The 22,804-nt window shown below is 39.9% G+C and overlaps 3 protein-coding genes and 1 pseudogene across 5 annotated transcripts; 1 reads left to right on the forward strand and 3 right to left on the reverse strand.

The window, feature by feature from the left end:
- Positions 1-159: 159 nt before the first annotated feature.
- LOC145479686 (uncharacterized) lies at positions 160-22,778 on the reverse strand. 3 transcript variants are annotated; one of them, XM_081458114.1, is made up of 7 exons: positions 22,700-22,778; positions 22,554-22,626; positions 21,061-21,155; positions 20,082-20,465; positions 19,197-19,416; positions 17,893-18,230; positions 15,841-17,515 (listed from the first exon to the last, which is right to left on the reverse strand). In XM_081458114.1, exons 3-7 carry the CDS (start codon positions 21,113-21,115, stop codon positions 17,352-17,354), a joined length of 1,161 nt encoding a protein of 386 aa, XP_081314240.1. In that variant the 5' UTR covers positions 21,116-21,155; positions 22,554-22,626; positions 22,700-22,778; the 3' UTR covers positions 15,841-17,351. The 3 variants fall into 3 exon arrangements, 2 of the variants coding, with proteins under 2 accessions (XP_081314240.1, XP_081314239.1); XR_014048445.1 differs by lacking the exons at positions 22,554-22,626; positions 22,700-22,778 and adding an exon at positions 160-302 and having other exon boundaries at positions 16,866-17,515; positions 21,061-21,428; XM_081458113.1 differs by lacking the exons at positions 22,554-22,626; positions 22,700-22,778 and having other exon boundaries at positions 21,061-21,428.
- On the reverse strand, positions 290-6,104 carry LOC145479695 (uncharacterized). Its single transcript, XM_081458128.1, has 6 exons — positions 5,927-6,104; positions 4,433-4,527; positions 3,454-3,837; positions 2,499-2,718; positions 1,195-1,532; positions 290-817 (listed from the first exon to the last, which is right to left on the reverse strand). Exons 2-6 carry the CDS (start codon positions 4,485-4,487, stop codon positions 654-656), a joined length of 1,161 nt encoding a protein of 386 aa, XP_081314254.1. The 5' UTR covers positions 4,488-4,527; positions 5,927-6,104; the 3' UTR covers positions 290-653.
- LOC145479713 (uncharacterized) lies at positions 6,196-8,724 on the forward strand (annotated as a pseudogene).
- On the reverse strand, positions 10,501-14,675 carry LOC145479687 (acid-sensing ion channel 1-like). The gene is made up of 3 exons (XM_081458115.1): positions 13,382-14,675; positions 12,408-12,567; positions 10,501-11,682 (listed from the first exon to the last, which is right to left on the reverse strand). The coding sequence occupies exons 1-3, from the start codon at positions 14,414-14,416 to the stop codon at positions 11,615-11,617; spliced, it is 1,263 nt and encodes a 420-aa protein (XP_081314241.1). The 5' UTR covers positions 14,417-14,675; the 3' UTR covers positions 10,501-11,614.
- Positions 22,779-22,804: the final 26 nt, after the last annotated feature.

Consider the following 22,804-nt stretch of genomic DNA (forward strand, 5'->3'; position numbering starts at 1 on the left):
AGTCTTAGAAAATTGTAACAATCCTTTTTCTGAAATCATCAAAACTACTCCACCCCTCATCATAGGCAAACTCCACAGAGTAAGTACCGTGGTGTTGCAGTGAACAGTTGAAAGCAAAAACGTTTTTTATTAATAAACAAACCTTTATTTGACCTCAAAACGCCTTGACGACAGGAACTGAAATTGGACGTAAATGTTCTACACTAACGCGATCGCTTAAATCATAGTTCATGGAGGGAAATGGTTATGAAACCCGACAAATTTCTTTGTTTTTGGTTTTTGTTCGCTTTTTTTGCCTTGACCTTGCGCAAAACACAATGGTTGTTTACTCCGTACTGAGGAACTAACCAATAGAAACGTTTTGGTTACGTAATTCAAGGGCACAATGCATGCATGAGCGAAAAACGGACAAAGATTGTGCGCGGTCATAGACTTGTTTGCTCCTTTGATGTTTGCCGGGCTTCAAAACTATTTCCCTCTAAAAACTACCCTTAAACATATTGTGCTTTAAATATTTCACGTTCTGGGGTGTTTGGCAAATGCAGACTACGGACCTAAAGACTTGTATATTATTTTAAGAAATGAACATATACGTGCTTTCTATTTAGCTCGTTAACACTCTTTTACACTCTGCACACTCTACAATCTAGCGCTCAAGTGGCTATATTCAGATCACCATCCTGCTGCTTCTTGGTGCGTTTGCGCACTAAAAGGCAGACGGCTGTGCAGATGGCTATGGCGATAACACCGCTGACCGCCACAATGGTGACCAAACTGGTCGAAAAAGACTGGGATTCCTCCTGTTCGTCAGATTCACCTGAAGAAAGGAAAGTGTTCATAATTAACATCTACTTGTTTATTTTTTATAATTATTTTTCTGTGGAGGCACGGTGGTCTAACGGTCAGCGCGCTGGACTCCGGTTCTGTTATAGCTAAGTTCTGAAAAACGATACGCAGCAGTGTCTATGCCTAATTGATAATTTGCGATAAATGAAAACTCCCGGCGTCATAGCAACTGCATGTCGCGTCTCCTTCCTCTCCATGATTGAGATAAATATCTTATACAGTGTTGATTGGAATCCGTTTATCCGTTTAGCAGCTGCCAGGAGGGCCTTGGTTGGTGAATTTGTATTAATTAGTAGTCAATTTTTGAGATAAGAAGCGGTTTGTTCAAAAGCAATAACTTTTTCATACCTTCTTCTTCATTCGCTTCCTCCTCGTCTTGGTCGTTCTTAAAAACGAAAGGGCCTGATGTCACATAATACAGCTGTGATTCATCCACTATGACATCATTGACTGAACGCCTCTTCCTCGCATTAGTGGCACACTCGGCTGGAGAAGGGCAATCACAAGCTGTTGTAGCAGCCGACCGGAGGCAAACCCTGAATTCACAGTGGAAGAATACTGCATCTCCTTCGTTCGCGCCAAAGTACCTAAATGTTTGGATGGAGAAGGTTTCTTTGATATCGTCGTCGGTGCATCTGTACGATAATGTATCGCCAAGGTCTTCACTCACTGTGTCATTACCGCAACTGGTTTTGAAAAGAGACAAGAGCAATTATTAAATGTTTCAAATCCAAACAAACTGCCTCAGTGGCAAAGTACAAGCATCGAGTCTGCAGTATGTGTAAGACTGAGGAGCCTATGTGGTGCAGCTATGTGTGAATTGACTGTAATGAAACTGACCAGTGTAACCTGTGTGCGACCTATCTCTCATCTAAATGACGTATGCCAACTTTGATTGGACCCAGCTAAGTTACAATATTCCCTAGGGAGTTAATCGCCCTCATAATGTTTTTTCCCCAAGGTAATTCCTCTCAAGCTATTTCTAAACATAGTACCCAGTTTTTTCACGGATACCTCTTGCTATCACATGCGATGTGTAGATATATTCGTCCCTCATAAATGCGTGTAAAGCTTCTTGGGTTGCAAAATATGGCTATTTCTAATCCCCCCCCGAGATTTCCGAAACCGTGAATGATCTGGAAATAACTTTAGAAGGATCATCTTGGGAACAAGGCCTATATAGGGAATAAACTCTCTCATACTGCATTCTCTCTTGTAAAAACCTATTTGGATAATTACGCGCATTGGTGACTGTATGAAAAGCGAAAGCTAACTACTTAAAACTGAAAATCGACAAAAAACGACAATTTTTTATCATTTGTGTTATCAAATTTCCAGCTGAGGGTTAAGCCATTTTGATAGCCAAAAGAAATGTATTAACAACTAACAGAGTTCATCAATATTTCGCCAATCTTCCTCAGAACCATGGAGTTAAATAAAGACTACTCAGTTTGTAATCAGATCACCTCACAATCAGTTTGGAATGTTTCCAAAAAAAAAAAAAAAAGTACTGTGCAAACAGTACTATAAACTTCTACCGGAGAATTTTACATTTTTGCTGATATGGTTTTCCAGGATTAGGTGACATAAAACACTGTCCTTTTCTCGTCTTGATGTTGTTGTTTAATGGGAAACAGTAATATAATCCTTACCCTTTTATTATTAGATCTAAGTTACCATCATCTATCATTGGGTTGCTGCTCCTTGATGACCAACAGTGTTCGGGAAAAAGATCAAGGTTGGATGTGGAACTTTGTGTCACAACGTTAGCCTTGAAATATAAAGTTTTATCCAGCTCGACCGGGCTGGGGACGTCACCGGTATGATTGGGGAAATAGAAAGCCTGAAGAGAAAAGGTAAAAAATCCAGTGCCTGGAGGAGACAAACAAATAATCCTCAGTAAGTAAGAACAGAGAGACAAATCCTATCACATTTAAGTCTATTTTAGTGACCTGATTTTACAATAGTCCATTAACTTATGGATCTTTTTTTATTATTAAATTTTTTCAAACAATTTTACTATCATCTTAGCCTGTAGATATTAGTTGTCGCTTGTCGCTTGTCGCTTGTCGCTTGTCGCTTGTCGCTTGTCGCTTGTCGCTTGTCGCTTGTCGCTTGTCGCTTGTCGCTTGTCGCTTGTCGCTTGTCGCTTGTCGCTTGTCGCTTGTCGCTTGTCGCTTGTCGCTTGTCGCTTGTCGCTTGTCGCTTGTCGCTTGTCGCTTGTCGCTTGTCGCTTGTCGCCTGTCGCTTTTCGCCTGTCGCTTGTCGCCTGTCGCTTGTCGCCTGTCGCTTGTTGGTTGTTGGTTTATGACGAGGATAATCACAGTAATGATGATAAGGTTGAGGAGGAGAAAAAGGTGGAAAAAGAATGGGAGGAGAAGGAAGAAAAAAGAAAGGGGAGGACGAGGAGAGGGGAGGAGGAGAAGGAGGAGGAGGAGGAGAAGGAGGGGAGGCATTGATGTTGATGATGATATGGGGACTACACTTAACACCCGCCAATGGAACATGTCTGAGTAAATGTCAATTAGCGATTACTTAAAAGCCTTTTCATGTAATATGTGTAAAGTGCAAATCACAATTGCTATTTTTACATCGTATTTTACATACTTGAGTCATTGTTGCCTCGGTTTGTGATCGGTACAAAGCTTGTTGTTGATCTGTTTTGATTGTCATAGTCACATGACACAAAATACAGCTGGTCGTACACACGTAACTGGCCTGTACCTCCTGGGTTGGGTGTTATAGGGTTGATTTTGAGAATGTATTTAATGCTTTCGGAAAGCTGTTCCGCAGCCAGCGCACAGTCAGGTAGAACGAGATTAGTATAGGTTACTGTTTCATTGGCACGTGAAAATGTCGGTTCGCATTCCGGTTTATCTTGTAACCTCCACTGAGATTCGTTCCATCTGCTTAGATCTTCCACGTTGATGATAGTTATATCGACTGTGTGATTGTTGTGGCAGTAAACGCTACCGATAGTGTTAGCCTGACCTGAGAAAAAAGAAAATCATTGAATGAAGTCAGGAACCGAAGAACTTCTCTGTAGTATGAGCTGTGCAATATATTTGCACTTGATTACAATACATCGCACGATATAGGCGGCGTCCGAAGTTGAGGCCAACTTCTTAGTTAATACCTACATGACACTCGACAGAGCCAGAGCTGCCTCGTTTATATTTCAGGTGTCTTTATCATAGAGATAAAAATGGTATAAACTGCGGTTTTTGAACTTTTTGTAATATAAAGAAGTATCTGAATGTATGGAGGTGCCTGTAAGGAGCGGTGCGACTGTGTCTATTGATATTGAGCTTGTTGTGTCGCTTGCGGCCCTACCTTTTCATCGATTCATTCGGAACATTATGTAAAACGTCACAGTGTGTTTGCATAACAGTGAAGCACTGGGATGCTTAGAAGCCACTTTTATTAAAAGTTAGACGTTTGAGACAACAATAGCGATCGCTCGATTTTCAGTTAATTTCGGCTGATGTCGAGAGATTTCCAGTTTGCACCTTACAGTAGAGTCAGTAGACTGAACCTCTCCTTACAGCCTCAGCTTTGCTCTTGGCTTTGCGTCAGCTGTAGTTACCTTTTACGGGCTTCGAGACGAGTCCAAATACCAGAAGTAGAACGAGTTCCTTCATGTCTGACAGTAATATTGAAGAATTCAATTCCGATTTCACTCTGTTAAAACAAAAACGTAACAAACAAACAAACAAAAATACGACAATTATCACGTTGTTGATTGCACTGTTGACCATGTTTATTCATTTAAACTTGGAGGTATTTTTATAAGAACCATTAATTATAACACAGGGCGACAAAGTTACAGCTGAGAGCGTCAATAACTGAAACCAGCCAATCAGAATATGTCAGTCCGATATTTTTTCAGTATTATTTCAATGGCTCTTTCGATAACAAAATCTTGCAATAAATGTCTTAGTAACTACAAGCTTGTTCGGGTCGTTGTTAAGAGGATATTTGCCCTGGTTTTTTTTTTCTATGTGGATCTCACTGTCCAACTCCAAAGAACCTTGTTAAAACCCTCTTCTCTTCTGCATCATTTTTTTTTCTGCGGTGGTCGGTCGCACATCATGAAGTATTAATTGTTCTGGTATAATCGCACCGACCGTTAGGGGTCATTTCGAGCCAAAAATGATTTATCTTAGAAAATCCGATGGTTACCATGACGTTTATTAGAATGAATGAGTATCAGTCTAGAAGACGCCAATTATACAAAAAAAAAGTGAAAAGAGGGTAATAGTTTCTGTGCACTTGGTTGCCTACGCATTTTTACGAAATCGAGTTAATTTCTTTAAATTCATCTCATAGCTGGCTGCCCAGAATATTCTGAGACAGTAGTGGTTTAAGTGGTAGTTTGTTCTGTATTCAAATGATTTGCCTGCAGGCATGCTGTATGTCAGGGTCTTGTCATGGCTAAAAGCACATAACACTAACCTCAATATCTACGTTTAAATTGTTTTTGAAAGTGAACACATCGATATTCTCAGAGTATAGTCGGTCGATGAAAAAGTATCTTTTTTACTAATGATGAATTACGATAAATGAAAAATAGTTAGTTGTACTACACCCAGCGAGACGATAAAATTGTATTAAACGTGCTTTTCAGCATGAATGGTCTTCGAGCTTTTCTCTCAGAGAATTGCTTGTGGCAATTAACACAATAAAACGAAATTCTGTAAATTTCTTGCATCTTATTCCTGGAAGACATATCTACTGAAAGCAAACGATCGTAATTCAAAATCATTTCTTGTCGCAGGGGAATTTGCCGGCTGACCTATGAATAAAAAAGGAACGCGATTCTTGACCAGTAATCAAGTGATGATAAAATGCTCTCTTTGATTAATTTCTTATCAATCTATTTGTCACTATGGAAAAGGTGATCCCAGTAGATTAAAAACTTCACCGTCAAGTTCCATCAACTTCTTGTTTAGGAGAAAGAACATGATAGGATTTTTTGTGATGTGCGAAATAGTGATTTATGTCTTTTATAAAGGCCAACCCTTAGCCCTCCCTATGATAGGAACTGAAGACAATGCTTTCGGGCGAGTGTAGAACTTACCAACGTTTGAATCCAATGCTCGTGTTCGCACCCAACTTGGTTCCAGAGCCCTTAGTATAAAGAGCCAGCTACCCTGAGAAAAAGGCGGGACAAAAATCCCTGTGAGAAAAGATAGAACACTGAAAAGCGCATTATAAAATAATCACCTCCTTGAGCTTAGCTGCAGGAATGAGGTACTTTACGCCTGTCCGACTTGCTAAGCAGAATAAAGCACAAACAAAGGAAAACTGCAGAGAAACAGGCATCTTTGTTATTATCATTTTCAAAGACAAAACAAGTGTAGACGTCAAGACACACTTCAAAACGTAGGAATAACAGTTGGTGTCATTGTGTGTGTGATTTCAGCCGTGGATTCTAGAAACCACACTGAAAATGATATGTTAATCAACGGAATGAAAGTCGAGTAATCGTACACATGAATAGAGGCGGAGATACACTAGGCGACAAGTCGCTGGGACAGGTCACTGCGATAGGTCGCTCCGTGTATACTGCTCAGTTCAAAACGAGTTGCTGCGAAAAGAGGCTTGTTCCTGACAAGCACCGCAGTGACTTCGGATTGGGAGGATTGTGAACTAGTTTTCTAATTCAACATAGCGGACCTACAGCGAAGGTGAAAGAAAAGGAAGCTTTTAGTTCTGTTAACGATGCTATTAGATAACGAAAAATATAAACACGTTGAAAGAAGATACTGGACGCGACAGTGAGTGTCAAGAAGCTGCAAGAAAAGAAGAAAGAGAGGCTTATTACCCTCTTGAAAGAACCTGCTATCGAGGATTTATCCCACAGGAGTCTATTGTCTTTATAGAACTGAATTACCACTTAAGTTGCAATTATATTCCATGTTGAAAGCGAAGAATCCTCGGATCGCTCAGATTTTTGCCCATCCATATGTTTAGTCGCCTTTTGAACAGGTTACTGAGGGATTATAGGAAAAAAATGACGCTCTTTCATTGGTTGATTTATATTTTGTCGTAGCGACGCGTCGCAGAAGTGTACACACGCTGCGACAACGCTGCTTTCAGTCATGTTGTCGCTGCGGTTAGTCGTACGAATTCCAACCAGTTTGAATTCGTGCGACTAATCGCAGCGACAAAATTCTGTCGCAGCGACTTGTCCCCGCGACGTGTCGCGGTAGTGGTTAGCGAAGGCAAAAATGTTTACTAGTAATCCCATAAAGCGTTTGCCTCCCTTGTCGTTAATGCCATTAACGACAAGGGGGCAAAAAAGAGAGAGCCTAGGAACTAGGTTGGTTGGTGTTCTCAAACAGAGAAATTTCTCTTTGTAAAAAAAAAAATAGTTTTCTTGTTGAAAACTTTCCCCTGATTGCTTGGGGAATACCAATATGGCCGCCATTAAAACGCTTTATTACATTATATTTTTCATTTACTTATTTACTGTTTTCCTCTCTGTACTGTTTCAACCATTCTTACTGTTTTTCACCATCTTAAAAGCTTTTAAAATAGCTGCTCTATCTACAACTCTGCTGTCTTTCCCTCCCTACTGTGCCAACATATGTTACTGTTTTTACCACCCCAACAGGTATTTTGAAATAGCTACTCTATCTGCTGTCTCTGCTGTCTTCCTCTCTGTATTGCGTCGACCGTTCTTACTGTTTTAACCGTCATCTTTACAGTTGTTACCATAGCTACTCTATCTGCTATGTCGACTGTCTCCCTCCCGGTACTGTTTCAACCATCCAACCTGAACAACTTGAACAAATTCAAACAAGATTTCGTTGCATCATATGTAAGCTTGAGATTTACCTGGCAAATTCTAGGCATCATATTACACTTTTTTTTTATTTTTCCGGCGACCTCTTCTTGCCTTTCCATCCTTTATATCGGTGTTTAGAAGATGTCTTTTTATTATGCCATTTCCTCGCGGCAAGTTGGCGAGAAAAATAAGAAATTGGAGAACCCGACGGGATCCGAGACGAAGCGACGCGATTCTGATTGCGTCATTTTGACAACCTGACATTTCATAGCTTTCTGGGATGTGCATATTTTATTTGGGGGCTAAATGACAAGAACAATCGCGTGCTTGCAGGCGTTCCCTTCCTTCCCCTGATCGCGCTTCTAGTTTCCTCTCTGTCCCTCCTCTATGAATGCCTCCCACGCAGGCTACAAAACCTAATAATATTCTTGTTGTCTCTGACACCACAGGAAAGTCTGCTCATACCATCTTGATAGTCAAGGCGAGCGACAAGATCCGTGATATGTCACTGAGCCTTGACTTTCTGAGCAAAGATGGCAAAGTTCTTAGCACAACCTCCGTCAGTCCAGTTGGTTCAAGGGGTGCCCATTTCTCGGCTTCTTTCTCAGCTCCCACGGTTCCCTTCAAGCTGAAACTCAGAGACAAGACCGAGAAGATTACGATTTTGAACGCAGCTCACGCAACATTGTTCACCCGAGTCACACCCTAGTTCGGATTCTGTACGCAGACATGAATTCACAGTACCGATTCATGGGAAGGAACTGGTGATATTCTTTGTCTACAACATGCCGCGACTGAGATATTCGACCTGAAAGTCAAAGATTCCTCAAAGTTCAACGCTTTAGTGTTGAGTTCCGCCGACCATGTTTACAAGAATCTTTCCGGTTTCTTCTTGGTCTATTTCTCTGCAAAATCCACCGCCACTTTCGGAGCTAACAACGTGATAGTGACCGCCACTGGGCGAACGTCCAAAGCCAGTGTCAATCGCGGTTTTAGCTTAATGGTAGTCAAAGCCACGCACGCCTCGGATCCCACAGTACCTCCTTTGGACTGAATCACGACCGATACGGAAATGATGGACAATAAACTGGATCTGAACAATTTTTTTTTATCTATTTGCTGTGCTAAATAAAGAGTAAAAGAGCGGATTATTACCAATATTTGCTTCTCCTGTACAAGTTAATCAAATCGTAAATCGGTCTTAAGGGTCTGATACATTACATTTTGTCAGTTGCCGCGTTGATTTGTTAAAGTGACCGAAAAAATTGCAAGAGATGATTATTTCATACTTTTGATTTGAGTTCGTCTTAAAGTGAACAAATCACGCGTGGAGTGGTGTTTGTTTAAAACGAGGGATACTATCGGTATCTTAGCTCTTAGAGGAAGTTTCGATTTTGTTTGGTGTTCGGGAATATGTCGTGATTCTACTGCTTTGCTTCATGCACGGCTCAAGTTGGTGAAATTGCAACGATTGTGGATTTGATACTTTCATATTTTTCATAATTCATTTGAAGTTATAGACGAACGGGAGAAGCTGTAGACTTTTTGTATTAATGAGGATGCTTTTCGCTTCTTAATAAAATAAAATGAAAAAAAAAACAAAAAAAAAACACGTGTTATTGCTTACTGATCATTCGGAATTCACCAATTTATGAACGCGATCGACGAAATTTTTATTGTCCCAGATATAAGGATAGGTTTTAAAACCTGATAAATCTGCACAGTTTTCACTGAGTACCTGAGGTCCCGTCCACAGTAAGCCAAGAAATTTGAGAACGCAGCTTTACTTCTGCGGTTAAGCTTACTGTCCACACCAATCCGTCACGACATGGGGCTTTTCGAAAAGGCTCTTCAAACCAAAGCCAAAACCTCGTCACCAAAGTTCAATCGTCCATTACTCGACTGATAATCGTAGTACACTGAAATTCACTAAAGACGGTGAAGTATCAGACCCCGTCGACAATTAGCTAGGACCTTATTTATGTGATTGGTTTAGATAAAATAAATCATTGAGCCCAAGAAGGGGCGGCACAAAGACGGCGAGACGAGTTCCTAATTATTATGGGATCGCTAGCAGGTACTGATTCAAGTGCCAAAACGTGATACCACACTAAAAAGTCTTCAGTGTGTGAGATATTACAGTGACGTTTCCTTTAACTTATTTCTTACGGAGTCTTTCAATTACTGTCAAAGTGTAACACATTCTTACATTTATAACGAGGCAACTTTGACTTGAACTATACAAACCTATACATATTCTGAACCGTCACTAAATTGTCTTTAAGATGAAGGTACTGATTAACTTTTTTGCATAAATTAGCCTTGTCATTTATTAACTTTTAATGTCATTCTTCTTCAAATTTTTCAAGTTTTGAGATTATAACAATGTTTTAAGGCAAACTGTTTGCTAAAGTTATGCTTCCTATGATACATGTACGTTTTACAACTCTTCTACAATAGATTAGAATTCAAAAACAACAGTTAACAGGCAACCATTGATACAAATAAAGAAAATTATAATTTATGCATAAATTTGCATGATTACTGTTTTTCGCTTCTTTCAAATTTGTGGTGTTCGTTCTTCAATTGGTTTTTCAACTGTTTCTGAGTAATACACAAGGTAGGACATTTGAACTGTCCGTATTTTTTCTGGTAATGATATAAAATAATAATGAACGAAAATAATAACAATAATAATAATAATAATAATAATAACAATAATAATAATAATAATAATAATAATAAAAGAACATACAATGTTGTAAATGTTAAATAATCTTAGTTATCTTGGTCTACAGTTTATGATAAAGTCAGCCAAGAATAGGTTTTCTGCAATCCAAATGTGTTAAATAAATGTACTATAGTAAGTCTGCCTTGGTGTGCCAGGTGACTCACCAATTACTATTTGATTTTAGGCACAGACTGACTGCACAGAGCTCACAGGAAATGATTGAACAAGGTGGTCGAGGCCTCTTTCCTTGTTCCTCATTTTCTTCTTGAGCTCTCCTGCGTAGAGCTGAGTAAATATGAGAACAAACAGCACAAACAACTGGCAAATGGGTCCCTACATTCTGAAGTCGCAGTGCAGTAATTGGATCTTTCTTTGGTCGGCCTATCGCTTGACTCTTAATTCTGTAGCTCTGGTTAGTGGCCTCCGGTCAGGCACTGGTCTTTATGATATCTGCTTATTTAAAGCTTGACCACAGAGGACCCGAACGCTATATCAGCAGCAAAAATAAATGTGCTGTTATTTACCTGTGTTCCTGTGTCTTTTGGAGTCGTTTAGAAGGGATTTGAATGAAGCGAAGGCGGTTTACATTTCCGAATATTAGGGGGTTTAAGAAACCAGGACGCGACACGAAGAACACCGTCGATTAAAAAATTATATTATATTTTACCTACGAATCTCGCGATACTCTAAAGTGATTTTCCTTTGTTTCCTAGTGTTAAAACCATCACGAAATTGAATCTCGGACAGGGCGAAACATTTGAAAAAAAAAATAGAAAAATTAGCCGTCGTGGTTCACGTTCTCTGGACAACGCAGAATTTGGTCATTTCACGTTGTTGTTTTGTAGAGGACGGCAAAGAAATGTACCAAGATTTATAAAGCACGTGCAGAGCCATTGTTTTGCTCTCTTTGTGATTATAACCCTCAGGTTTCGATTAACATCGTGAGAATCTCTCCCCTCGATGCGAGTTAATAGTTAACGACGATAACAGAAGCTTGCAACCTACACGGAGCGTCATAATTACAAAGTGGCAGACGAGATAATATTCGGAAATATAAACCGCCTTCGCTCCATTCAAATCCCTTATAAACAACTCAAAAAGACACAGTAACACGGTTAAATAACAGTACATTTATTTTTACTGCTGACATAGTGTTGAGGTCCCCTGTGGCTTGACCGTAATACGCCACATATTTAACCATGGATAAGAAAGAGAATATCCATGACTCGATTTAACTGAATTTTCTACTTACAAAACGCAGGAAACATACAAAGCACAGTGTCATTTGGGGCGCAAAATGGGACCTTTGCATCTGATAGAGAAAACAAAGCAAAGATGTTATAGGAGTGTTCATTTTTTTATGAAGCAAATCTATATTTCGACAATTGATCAAAATACAATTGTGATCCCGAGTAAAGAGAAGCAATGTGATAGTATCTCGCCAAATAAACAATAGGAAAGAAGGATCTTTCTTGAGTAGCGGATTTTGGACCTGTTCATGTGGAGAGTTGTCCCTCACGGGAGAGTTTCCCTGCCCCCAGAGTCATCTTTCGCCGAGCCATCAGCAATGTTTCTATTAACTAACGTACTCAGAGGCTACAAGAAGAATTCGCAACTAGGTGGTGAATTTGTGTCAGAGTTGCCTCGGTGATAACGCTGTTGTCCTGGCTGACCGAACCAGAAATTGGCCCTCCCGTTTGGTTTGGTCTATGTGCCTCGCTTTGTCTCTGGTAGGGGAGCCAAACATATTTTCAATCCAGGCCCACCTAACCTTCAATGCGAGTGACCTTCCACCCAGGATCACCCTATCTTCAGTGCGAGTGACACTCCGTCTACGATCACTTGGCTCATTAGCCAACTTTGTGATTACTCTGATTAATAATATATGAAAAGCTCTATCGCTAAGGTGCTCGGTATGGAGGGTGACCCTCCAACCAGGAACAGCTTTCCTCCATGTAAACAGGCCCTAAGAAAGAGTGAGCTTAGCACCATATACTGAAGAAATTTCACTGCAGTGTTAAAACGGAAACATCTCACCTCCATATTCTATGGGATGACAACCGCATTTCTTGATTACAAACTCACTCATGCACTGCATCAAACAAGCTGACTTTGAATATGTGTAGCCGGTGTCTCGCAACATGTAGAGTGTTCGGTTGGTGCAGTTGGTGGAGTAAGGTGTTTTCAAATTTATTATCTGTGGAGGGAAATTGTGGTTGCTTTGTGCATTTTTGGAAAGAATAAGTATTTAGATTTACACCTTGTTAGCGTGTCCCCTAAACGATCTCGGTGATATTTTATATTTGTTTTTTCAAGGGGGCAAGCTCCCAAACAAGAAATAGTAAGGGTAACCTCGTTAAGTTCCATTTATAATCAGTCCTAGTTCCAGGTCAAGTTAGTCTTCTCATCGTTCAAAATGCACTTGTGGAAATTGGCTGAAAATAGGAATGTTAACTGTAAGGTGAATGAATACATTCTCGACCAAAAACCACAAGTGTGCCATTTTCACATTACTTGTTTCTCTTTCTGGGAGAACCCTAAACTCAGGTTTTTGCAATGCCAGGCTGATGAGGCTTAAAAAGACCTAACAAGGCCAAAAAAAAGCTGCTGATGGCTGCTCTTTGTATTTTTTTGGCAGCCACAGAGTCCTCCACCTCTACCATCGTCGCCTTTGCGCGCATTCGATCGTTGTCAGCTTACCCCAAAACGTTCTGTTCTAATACAAAGAGTAGCCACAACTGTAAATAGGTACGTATGCCATCACAGATGGGGTCGACCTTCTTAGTTTCTCATTTTCTTCCCCTGCTGTCTCTTAATAAAATGAGGTTAACAGAGAATCAGGAAATATTTACTGTTGTAAGTTTACAACACCAAAGAATATCTAGTAAGAAACAAATAGCTTCGAACTCTCATTGATCAATGCGCATCCCCACTGACCCCTCCCACTGGTTTAAGCTGTGGGTATACAAATGTAAATAACGAGCAACATGTAACTAGACTTTTGATCAAACCTTTTTCCTTTTTATCGAGCACAGAGTGCGAACCCCTGGATGGACAGCAAAGCCAAACTGTTCCATCAAAGGAAAGGTGTGTTGATCGTGCACGAGAACTCTGAGGCCGACGATGGGGATCCGCGGATTATCCAGGTAACTGTTTCTCTCGACATTCAACAAAAGCTTCAAGCCATTTAGGTCACCAGCAGCGGTAGCATCAATTGCGAGGCTATCATCGTGCCCAGAATTGAATGTATAGCATTGACCATACATAGAGCTAAAAAACGCTGTAAAATTATCGGATCCACAAACCATATTATTAATAAAACAAGAATCAAATACTGGACTTGGAAGGAGCATGTCGTCAATTCGATGACCAAACATTTTGATATAATCGTGTTTTGGAACTTTGCCGCCATGGATGCGGTGAAACAATTCAGGATAGAGTTCCTTTGATTTGTTAGTAAAGGCATCTTTTGAATTTGCAATCGTTTTTGCATAGACCTCAAGTATTAATTCGATTTCTTCCTCGGTGTAGTTTGCCGTATTTAATAAGTCTTTCAACCGTCTCCTGTTTACGGAGTTGACATTGCAGATCGTCACGGCAGGGAAGCGTAGTTTTTCGTTATTGCTGGTCACTGTTAATATTCTCATTTGGAATGGTCGACGATAAAAAGCCCTCACAGAACTAAAAATGTCATAACTGCAGTAACTAAAGGAACCTATGAGGATCAAAGCCCAAAGTAATCTCATGAAAATGCTTCCAGTGAACACAAATCGAATTCCATGTAAGGTAGTCCTTTCAGCGAAAGAACTTAACGTTTCTGGTCTAGGTTGGTAAACCGATTTTGTATTCGTCTTGTGGTTGGCAACTGTAACCTCGTCAGCAGCTTTATGATCAATCTGGTAGCTGTTTCTTTTCGGTGTAAAGGCCATCTTTTCTGCGAGAAAGGCTGGCAAAGCATACAACGCGACACGAGGAACGAAATGCAATGATGTGGTCCTTCTGGTCAGAAAGAATAGGGAAAACTTATAATTCTGTGATAGTTGCATCGAAGTTAAATTGCGAACCAGACAAGAACTCAGTTGGGGGCAGGTTAGATTTAAGACTATGTTTTTATCAAAAAAATTGTTTGGTGAACTAATATTAAAACTGACTGACACTATCCAAATAATTACCAAAAGAGATAGGAACAGATGATAACAAGTTTGCGCTATATGTTTCAAATTGTTCAGGGAAAGCGTTCTCTTTAATTTGTGACAAATTTTGTTTCCTGTGTTATTGAGACCAACTGACGTTTTGCAAATGCGATTGTCAAAACTGGTCTATTGAAGGAATTCAGATACTTGCTGATAAATAAAATTGTGATCGTGACTTGAAAAAGTGGCGCGCAAACTCAATTGTTAACAATGGGAACAAGTGTCTCGCTGTGATAGCAATTTCGTTTGGACAATGATTTTCCTGGTTTTAATATCCATCGTTTTTTTTTTTTACCTGAATTGAATGGCTTTGAAAAATTACGACCTCACAACTAGTCGTTATTAAATCACCTTGAAGCAAATTTCGCGTTCAATCGCTTGGACGCGGCCAATCGTGCTTCAGAAAAATAGGACATCATCAGCATCCTTCAGGTAATTTGATCACGAAACGTTTATTCAAACCACTGATTAACAAAAGCACCTGCTTCAAGCAAGATTCCAGTTATAATGAGGAAAGCACTTGTATCTATGATGGTCAAAAACTCGCGACGAATTTTTTTTTAAACTTGCACCTCGAGGATCTCACTGAGTTTCAAATTCATTGAAACATTTAGAGACCGTTAACTTTTAGCCTCAATCGGGAAAATGTTTGGCTGATTTTGACGCTTGTCAATCGCCATACCATGTACATCTCTGCGTATCATGAGTTCTTAAAACGCGTGGTTGTTGTACTAAATTTTCCGGAAGTATGCCAAAATCTGTCAAGCTAGCATTACAGTCATCCCTTTGTCTTATGCAGTCTTGATTGCCAACAACTTCTCCGTTTAGCAGCTGCCACGAGCCGTGGTTGATCAATCTGCCAAGGTAGCATTACAGTCATCCCTCTGTCACTTATCTTACGGACGGTTGATTTCTCTCAGACAGATAATTCGTTTATGGTACAAATTCGGCCAATGAGCGTGACCCAAATTATAGCCATTTTCAGCGAGATAAGTGCGGCAGTTTATTTCCAATGAAAAATATTTTCCGATAGTCTTTTGCACTATTAACAGTTTCCAGTTTCGTTAAAATTGGTATCTACAATTGGTCTCGCATGCACGCAAAGTTCAATGAAAATCTTCAGTCAGAAATATTTCCCGCTAATTTTTTGCAAATAATATCACTTTCTTTCGATTTTCTTCGACTGAAATCCATGATTTGCCGAAAGATCCGCTTGCAATATTCGTTGACGCAGCTGTATGTAAACGATAAGTAAATGCGGCTTATGACGCAACTTTCCTGCTGTCTGACTCAGGAAGGGGTCATGAAAGACAGAACAAACATCCCATGACGTGTAAACGCTGTCAACAAAAATCTTCCTCGCGTTCAATGTGCGTTTGTTTATGCGCAGTATGGTATACTGTGTTGTTTTCCACTATACCTTCCTAGTTTTAATAATTTGGTCACTTTTGCATTAAGATGTTATGAAGCTCCATATTTTTTTTTAGAATTTTCGAATTTTCTATGTTTGGTTCGTGATCACCATCTGTTTATCATTTTGCAGCAAACACGTTAGTCTTGTGATTCTGCCCATACAGTGAGTCTTATGACTGCAAGTTGTTTATCTCAGTTTTTCGTGAGTACTTAGGCTCCGAATAATACCCATCGATGATCATGTTTGGGTTCGTCTACTGGCCACAAAAGATCCTGTTTAGGTTTTGGATAAGAAATAAATTATTCTCACTGTTGTTCTCTAAGCTTCTATTGGTTGTTTCAAGAACTTTGTAGTTTACCTCTGAAAGCCGCCCAAGTGACCCATACATATCTACCGATAGCCAAAGGGTATTTAAGTGCGTGTGCATTTGTTAGTCAAGAAGTAGAAGTTAGACGAATATTGCGCTAGACAGAGAAATTAAAGACCCACAGACAGATTCTCGGTGCCTCCTCGTACTAGCAGCTGCAAACCAACAAAAAGGTTGGAAAATTAGCGCCTGCGCGCAATTACATTGCTAGCCTTTTTTTCATATTTAACTGAGGAAAATGCAACTCTGTAACTGAAACTTTATAGTCAGTATACATTTTGATTTCAAAGCCTCCATGTAACGTTCCTGTTTTGCATTTTTCATATTCACAACATCATTACCAAGTAGGTCAAGTCTTAGAAAATTGTAACAATCCTTTTTCTGAAATCATCAAAACTACTCCACCCCTTAACATTGACAAACTCAATAGAGTAAGTACCGTGGTGTTGCTGTGAACAGTTGACAGCAAAAGCGTTTTTTATTAATAAACAAACCTTTATTTGACCTCAAAACGCCTTGACGACAGGAACTGAAATTGGATGTAAATGTTCTACACTAACGCGATCGCTTAAATCATAGTTCATAGAGGGAAATGGTTATGAAACCCGACAAATTTCTTTGCTTTAGGTTTTTGTTCGCTTTTTTTGCCTTGACCTTGCACAGAACACAATGGTTGTTTACTCCGTCAGTCAGGAACTAACCAATAGAAACGTGTTGGTTACGTAATTCAAGGGCACAATGCATGCATGAGCGAAAAACGGACGAAGATTGTGTGCGGTCGTGGACTTGTTTGCTCCTTTGATGTTTGCCGGGCTTCAAAACTATTTCCCTCTAAAAAACTACCCTTAAAAATATTGTGCTTCAAATATTTCACGTTCTGGGGTGTGTGGCAAATGCAGACTGCGGACCTAAAGACTTGTATATTATTTTAAGAAATGAACATATACGTGCTTTCTACTTAGCACGTTAACACTCTTTTACACTCTGCACACTCTACAATCTAGCGCTCAAGTGGCTATATTCAGATCACCATCCTGCTGCTTCTTGGTGCGTTTGCGCACTAAAAGGCAGACGGCTGTGCAGATGGCTATGGCGATAACACCGCTGACCGCCACAATGGTGACCAAACTGGTCGAAAAAGACTGGGATTCCTCCTGTTCGTCAGATTCACCTGAAGAAAGGAAAGTGTTCATAATTAACATCTACTTGTTTATTTTTTATAATTATTTTTCTGTGGAGGCACGGTGGTCTAACGGTCAGCGCGCTGGACTCCGGTTCTGTTATAGCTAAGTTCTGAAAAACGATACGCAGCAGTGTCTATGCCTAATTGATAATTTGCGATAAATGAAAACTCCCGGCGTCATAGCAACTGCATGTCGCGTCTCCTTCCTCTCCATGATTGAGATAAATATCTTATACAGTGTTGATTGGAATCCGTTTATCCGTTTAGCAGCTGCCAGGAGGGCCTTGGTTGGTGAATTTGTATTAATTAGTAGTCAATTTTTGAGATAAGAAGTGGTTTGTTCAAAAGCAATAACTTTTTCATACCTTCTTCTTCATTCGCTTCCTCCTCGTCTTGGTCGTTCTTAAAAACGAAAGGGCCTGATGTCACATAATACAGCTGTGATTCATCCACTATGACATCATTGACTGAACGCCTCTTCCTCGCATTAGTGGCACACTCGGCTGGAGAAGGGCAATCACAAGCTGTTGTAGCAGCCGACCGGAGGCAAACCCTGAATTCACAGTGGAAGAATACTGCATCTCCTTCGTTCGCGCCAAAGTACCTAAATGTTTGGATGGAGAAGGTTTCTTTGATATCGTCGTCGGTGCATCTGTACGATAATGTATCGCCAAGGTCTTCACTCACTGTGTCGTTACCGCAACTGGTTTTGAAAAGAGACAAGAGCAATTATTAAATGTTTCAAATCCAAACAAACTGCCTCAGTGGCAAAGTACAAGCATCGAGTCTGCAGTATGTGTAAGACTGAGGAGCCTATGTGGTGCAGCTATGTGTGAATTGACTGTAATGAAACTGACCAGTGTAACCTGTGTGCGACCTATCTCTCATCTAAATGACGTATGCCAACTTTGATTGGACCCAGCTAAGTTACAATATTCCCTAGGGAGTTAATCGCCCTCATAATGTTTTTTCCCCAAGGTAATTCCTCTCAAGCTATTTCTAAACATAGTACCCAGTTTTTTCACGGATACCTCTTGCTATCACATGCGATGTGTAGATATATTCGTCCCTCATAAATGCGTGTAAAGCTTCTTGGGTTGCAAAATATGGCTATTTCTAATCCCCCCCCGAGATTTCCGAAACCGTGAATGATCTGGAAATAACTTTAGAAGGATCATCTTGGGAACAAGGCCTATATAGGGAATAAACTCTCTCATACTGCATTCTCTCTTGTAAAAACCTATTTGGATAATTACGCGCATTGGTGACTGTATGAAAAGCGAAAGCTAACTACTTAAAACTGAAAATCGACAAAAAACGACAATTTTTTATCATTTGTGTTATCAAATTTCCAGCTGAGGGTTAAGCCATTTTGATAGCCAAAAGAAATGTATTAACAACTAACAGAGTTCATCAATATTTCGCCAATCTTCCTCAGAACCATGGAGTTAAATAAAGACTACTCAGTTTGTAATCAGATCACCTCACAATCAGTTTGGAATGTTTCCAAAAAAAAAAAAAAAAGTACTGTGCAAACAGTACTATAAACTTCTACCGGAGAATTTTACATTTTTGCTGATATGGTTTTCCAGGATTAGGTGACATAAAACACTGTCCTTTTCTCGTCTTGATGTTGTTGTTTAATGGGAAACAGTAATATAATCCTTACCCTTTTATTATTAGATCTAAGTTACCATCATCTATCATTGGGTTGCTGCTCCTTGATGACCAACAGTGTTCGGGAAAAAGATCAAGGTTGGATGTGGAACTTTGTGTCACAACGTTAGCCTTGAAATATAAAGTTTTATCCAGCTCGACCGGGCTGGGGACGTCACCGGTATGATTGGGGAAATAGAAAGCCTGAAGAGAAAAGGTAAAAAATCCAGTGCCTGGAGGAGACAAACAAATAATCCTCAGTAAGTAAGAACAGAGAGACAAATCCTATCACATTTAAGTCTATTTTAGTGACCTGATTTTACAATAGTCCATTAACTTATGGATCTTTTTTTATTATTAAATTTTTTCAAACAATTTTACTATCATCTTAGCCTGTAGATATTAGTTGTCGCTTGTCGCTTGTCGCTTGTCGCTTGTCGCTTGTCGCTTGTCGCTTGTCGCTTGTCGCTTGTCGCTTGTCGCTTGTCGCTTGTCGCTTGTCGCTTGTCGCTTGTCGCTTGTCGCTTGTCGCCTGTCGCTTGTCGCCTGTCGCTTGTCGCCTGTCGCTTGTCGCCTGTCGCTTGTTGGTTGTTGGTTTATGACGAGGATAATCACAGTAATGATGATAAGGTTGAGGAGGAGAAAAAGGTGGAAAAAGAATGGGAGGAGAAGGAAGAAAAAAGAAAGGGGAGGACGAGGAGAGGGGAGGAGGAGAAGGAGGAGGAGGAGGAGAAGGAGGGGAGGCATTGATGTTGATGATGATATGGGGACTACACTTAACACCCGCCAATGGAACATGTCTGAGTAAATGTCAATTAGCGATTACTTAAAAGCCTTTTCATGTAATATGTGTAAAGTGCAAATCACAATTGCTATTTTTACATCGTATTTTACATACTTGAGTCATTGTTGCCTCGGTTTGTGATCGGTACAAAGCTTGTTGTTGATCTGTTTTGATTGTCATAGTCACATGACACAAAATACAGCTGGTCGTACACACGTAACTGGCCTGTACCTCCTGGGTTGGGTGTTATAGGGTTGATTTTGAGAATGTATTTAATGCTTTCGGAAAGCTGTTCCGCAGCCAGCGCACAGTCAGGTAGAACGAGATTAGTATAGGTTACTGTTTCATTGGCACGTGAAAATGTCGGTTCGCATTCCGGTTTATCTTGTAACCTCCACTGAGATTCGTTCCATCTGCTTAGATCTTCCACGTTGATGATAGTTATATCGACTGTGTGATTGTTGTGGCAGTAAACGCTACCGATAGTGTTAGCCTGACCTGAGAAAAAAGAAAATCATTGAATGAAGTCAGGAACCGAAGAACTTCTCTGTAGTATGAGCTGTGCAATATATTTGCACTTGATTACAATACATCGCACGATATAGGCGGCGTCCGAAGTTGAGGCCAACTTCTTAGTTAATACCTACATGACACTCGACAGAGCCAGAGCTGCCTCGTTTATATTTCAGGTGTCTTTATCATAGAGATAAAAATGGTATAAACTGCGGTTTTTGAACTTTTTGTAATATAAAGAAGTATCTGAATGTATGGAGGTGCCTGTAAGGAGCGGTGCGACTGTGTCTATTGATATTGAGCTTGTTGTGTCGCTTGCGGCCCTACCTTTTCATCGATTCATTCGGAACATTATGTAAAACGTCACAGTGTGTTTGCATAACAGTGAAGCACTGGGATGCTTAGAAGCCACTTTTATTAAAAGTTAGACGTTTGAGACAACAATAGCGATCGCTCGATTTTCAGTTAATTTCGGCTGATGTCGAGAGATTCCCAGTTTGCACCTTACAGTAGAGTCAGTAGACTGAACCTCTCCTTACAGCCTCAGCTTTGCTCTTGGCTTTGCGTCAGCTGTAGTTACCTTTTACGAGCTTCGAGACGAGTCCAAATACCAGAAGTAGAACGAGTTCCTTCATGTCTGACAGTAATACTGAAGAATTCAATTCCGATTTCACTCTGTTAAAACAAAAACGTAACAAACAAACAAACAAAAATACGACAATTATCACGTTGTTGATTGCACTGTTGACCATGTTTATTCATTTAAACTTGGAGGTATTTTTATAAGAACCATTAATTATAACACAAGGTGACAAAGTGACAGCTGAGAGCGTCAATAACTGAAACCAGCCAATCAGAATATGTCAGTCCGATATTTTTTCAGTATTATTTCAATGGCTCTTTCGATAACAAAATCTTGCGATAAATGTCTTAGTAACTACAAGCTTGTTCGGGTCGTTGTTAAGAGGATATTTGTACTGGTTTTTTTTTTTTCTATGTGGATCTCACTGTCCAACTCCAAAGAACCTTGTTAAAACCCTTTTCTCTTCTGCATCATTTTTTTTTTTCTGCGGTGGTCGGTCGCACGTCATGAAGTATTAATTGTTCTGGTATAATCGCACCGACCGTTAGGGGTCATTTCGAGCCAAAAATGATTTATCTTAGAAAATCCGATGGTTACCATAAAGTTTATTAGAATAAATGAGTATCAGTCTAGAAGACGCCAATTATACTAAAATAGTTAAAAGAGGTTATAGTTTCTGTGCACGTGGTTGCCTACGCATTTTTACAAAATCGAGTTAATTTCTTTAAATTCATCTCATAGCTGGCTGCCCGAAATATTCTGAGACAGTAGTGGTTTAAGTGGTAGTTTGTTCTGAATTCAAATGATTTTCCTGCAGGCATGCTGTATGTCAGGGTCTTGTCATGGCTAAAAGCACATAACACTAACCTCAATATCTACGTTTAAATTGTTTTGAAAGTGAACACATCGATATTCTCAGAGTATACTCGGTCGATGAAAAAGTATCTTTTTTACTAATGAGGAATTACGATAAATGAAAAATAGTTAGTTGTACTACACCCAGCGAGACGATAAAATTGTATTAAACGTGCTTTTCAGCATGAATGGTCTTCGAGCTTTTCTCTCAGAGAATTGCTTGTGGCAATTAACACAATAAAACGAAACTCTGTAAATTTCTTGCATCTTATTCCTGGAAGACATATCTACTGAAAGCAAACGATCGTAATTCAAAATCATTTCTTGTCGCAGGGGAATTTGCCGGCTGACCTGTGAATGGAAAAGGAACGCGATTCTGGACCCGTAATCAAGTGGTGATAAAATGCTGCCTTTGACAATTTCTTATCAATCTATTTGTCACTATGGAAAAGGTGATCACAATAGATTAAAAACTTTACCTTCAAGTTAAGTCAACTTCTTGTTTAGGAGAAAGAGCGTGATATGATTTTTTATGATGTGCGAAATAGTGATTTATGTCTTTTATAAAGGCCAACCCTTAGCCCTTCCTATGACAGGAACTGAAGACAATGCTTTCGGGCGAGTGTAGAACTTACCAACGTTTGAATCCAATGCTCGTGCTCGCACCCAACTTGGTTCCAGAGTCCTTAGCATAAAGAGCCGGCTACCCTGAAAAAAAGGCGGGACAAAAAACCCTGTAAGAAAAGATAGAACACTGAAAAGCGCATAATAAAATAATCACCTCCTTGAGCTTAGCTGCAGGAATGAGGTACTTTACGTCTGTCCGACTTGCTACGCAGAATAAAGCACAAACAAAGGAAAACTGCAGAGAAACGGGAATCTTTGT

The sequence above is a fragment of the Orbicella franksi genome, chromosome 2 (genome assembly GCF_964199315.1).
Source record: "Orbicella franksi chromosome 2, jaOrbFran1.1, whole genome shotgun sequence".
NCBI lineage: Eukaryota > Metazoa > Cnidaria > Anthozoa > Scleractinia > Merulinidae > Orbicella > Orbicella franksi.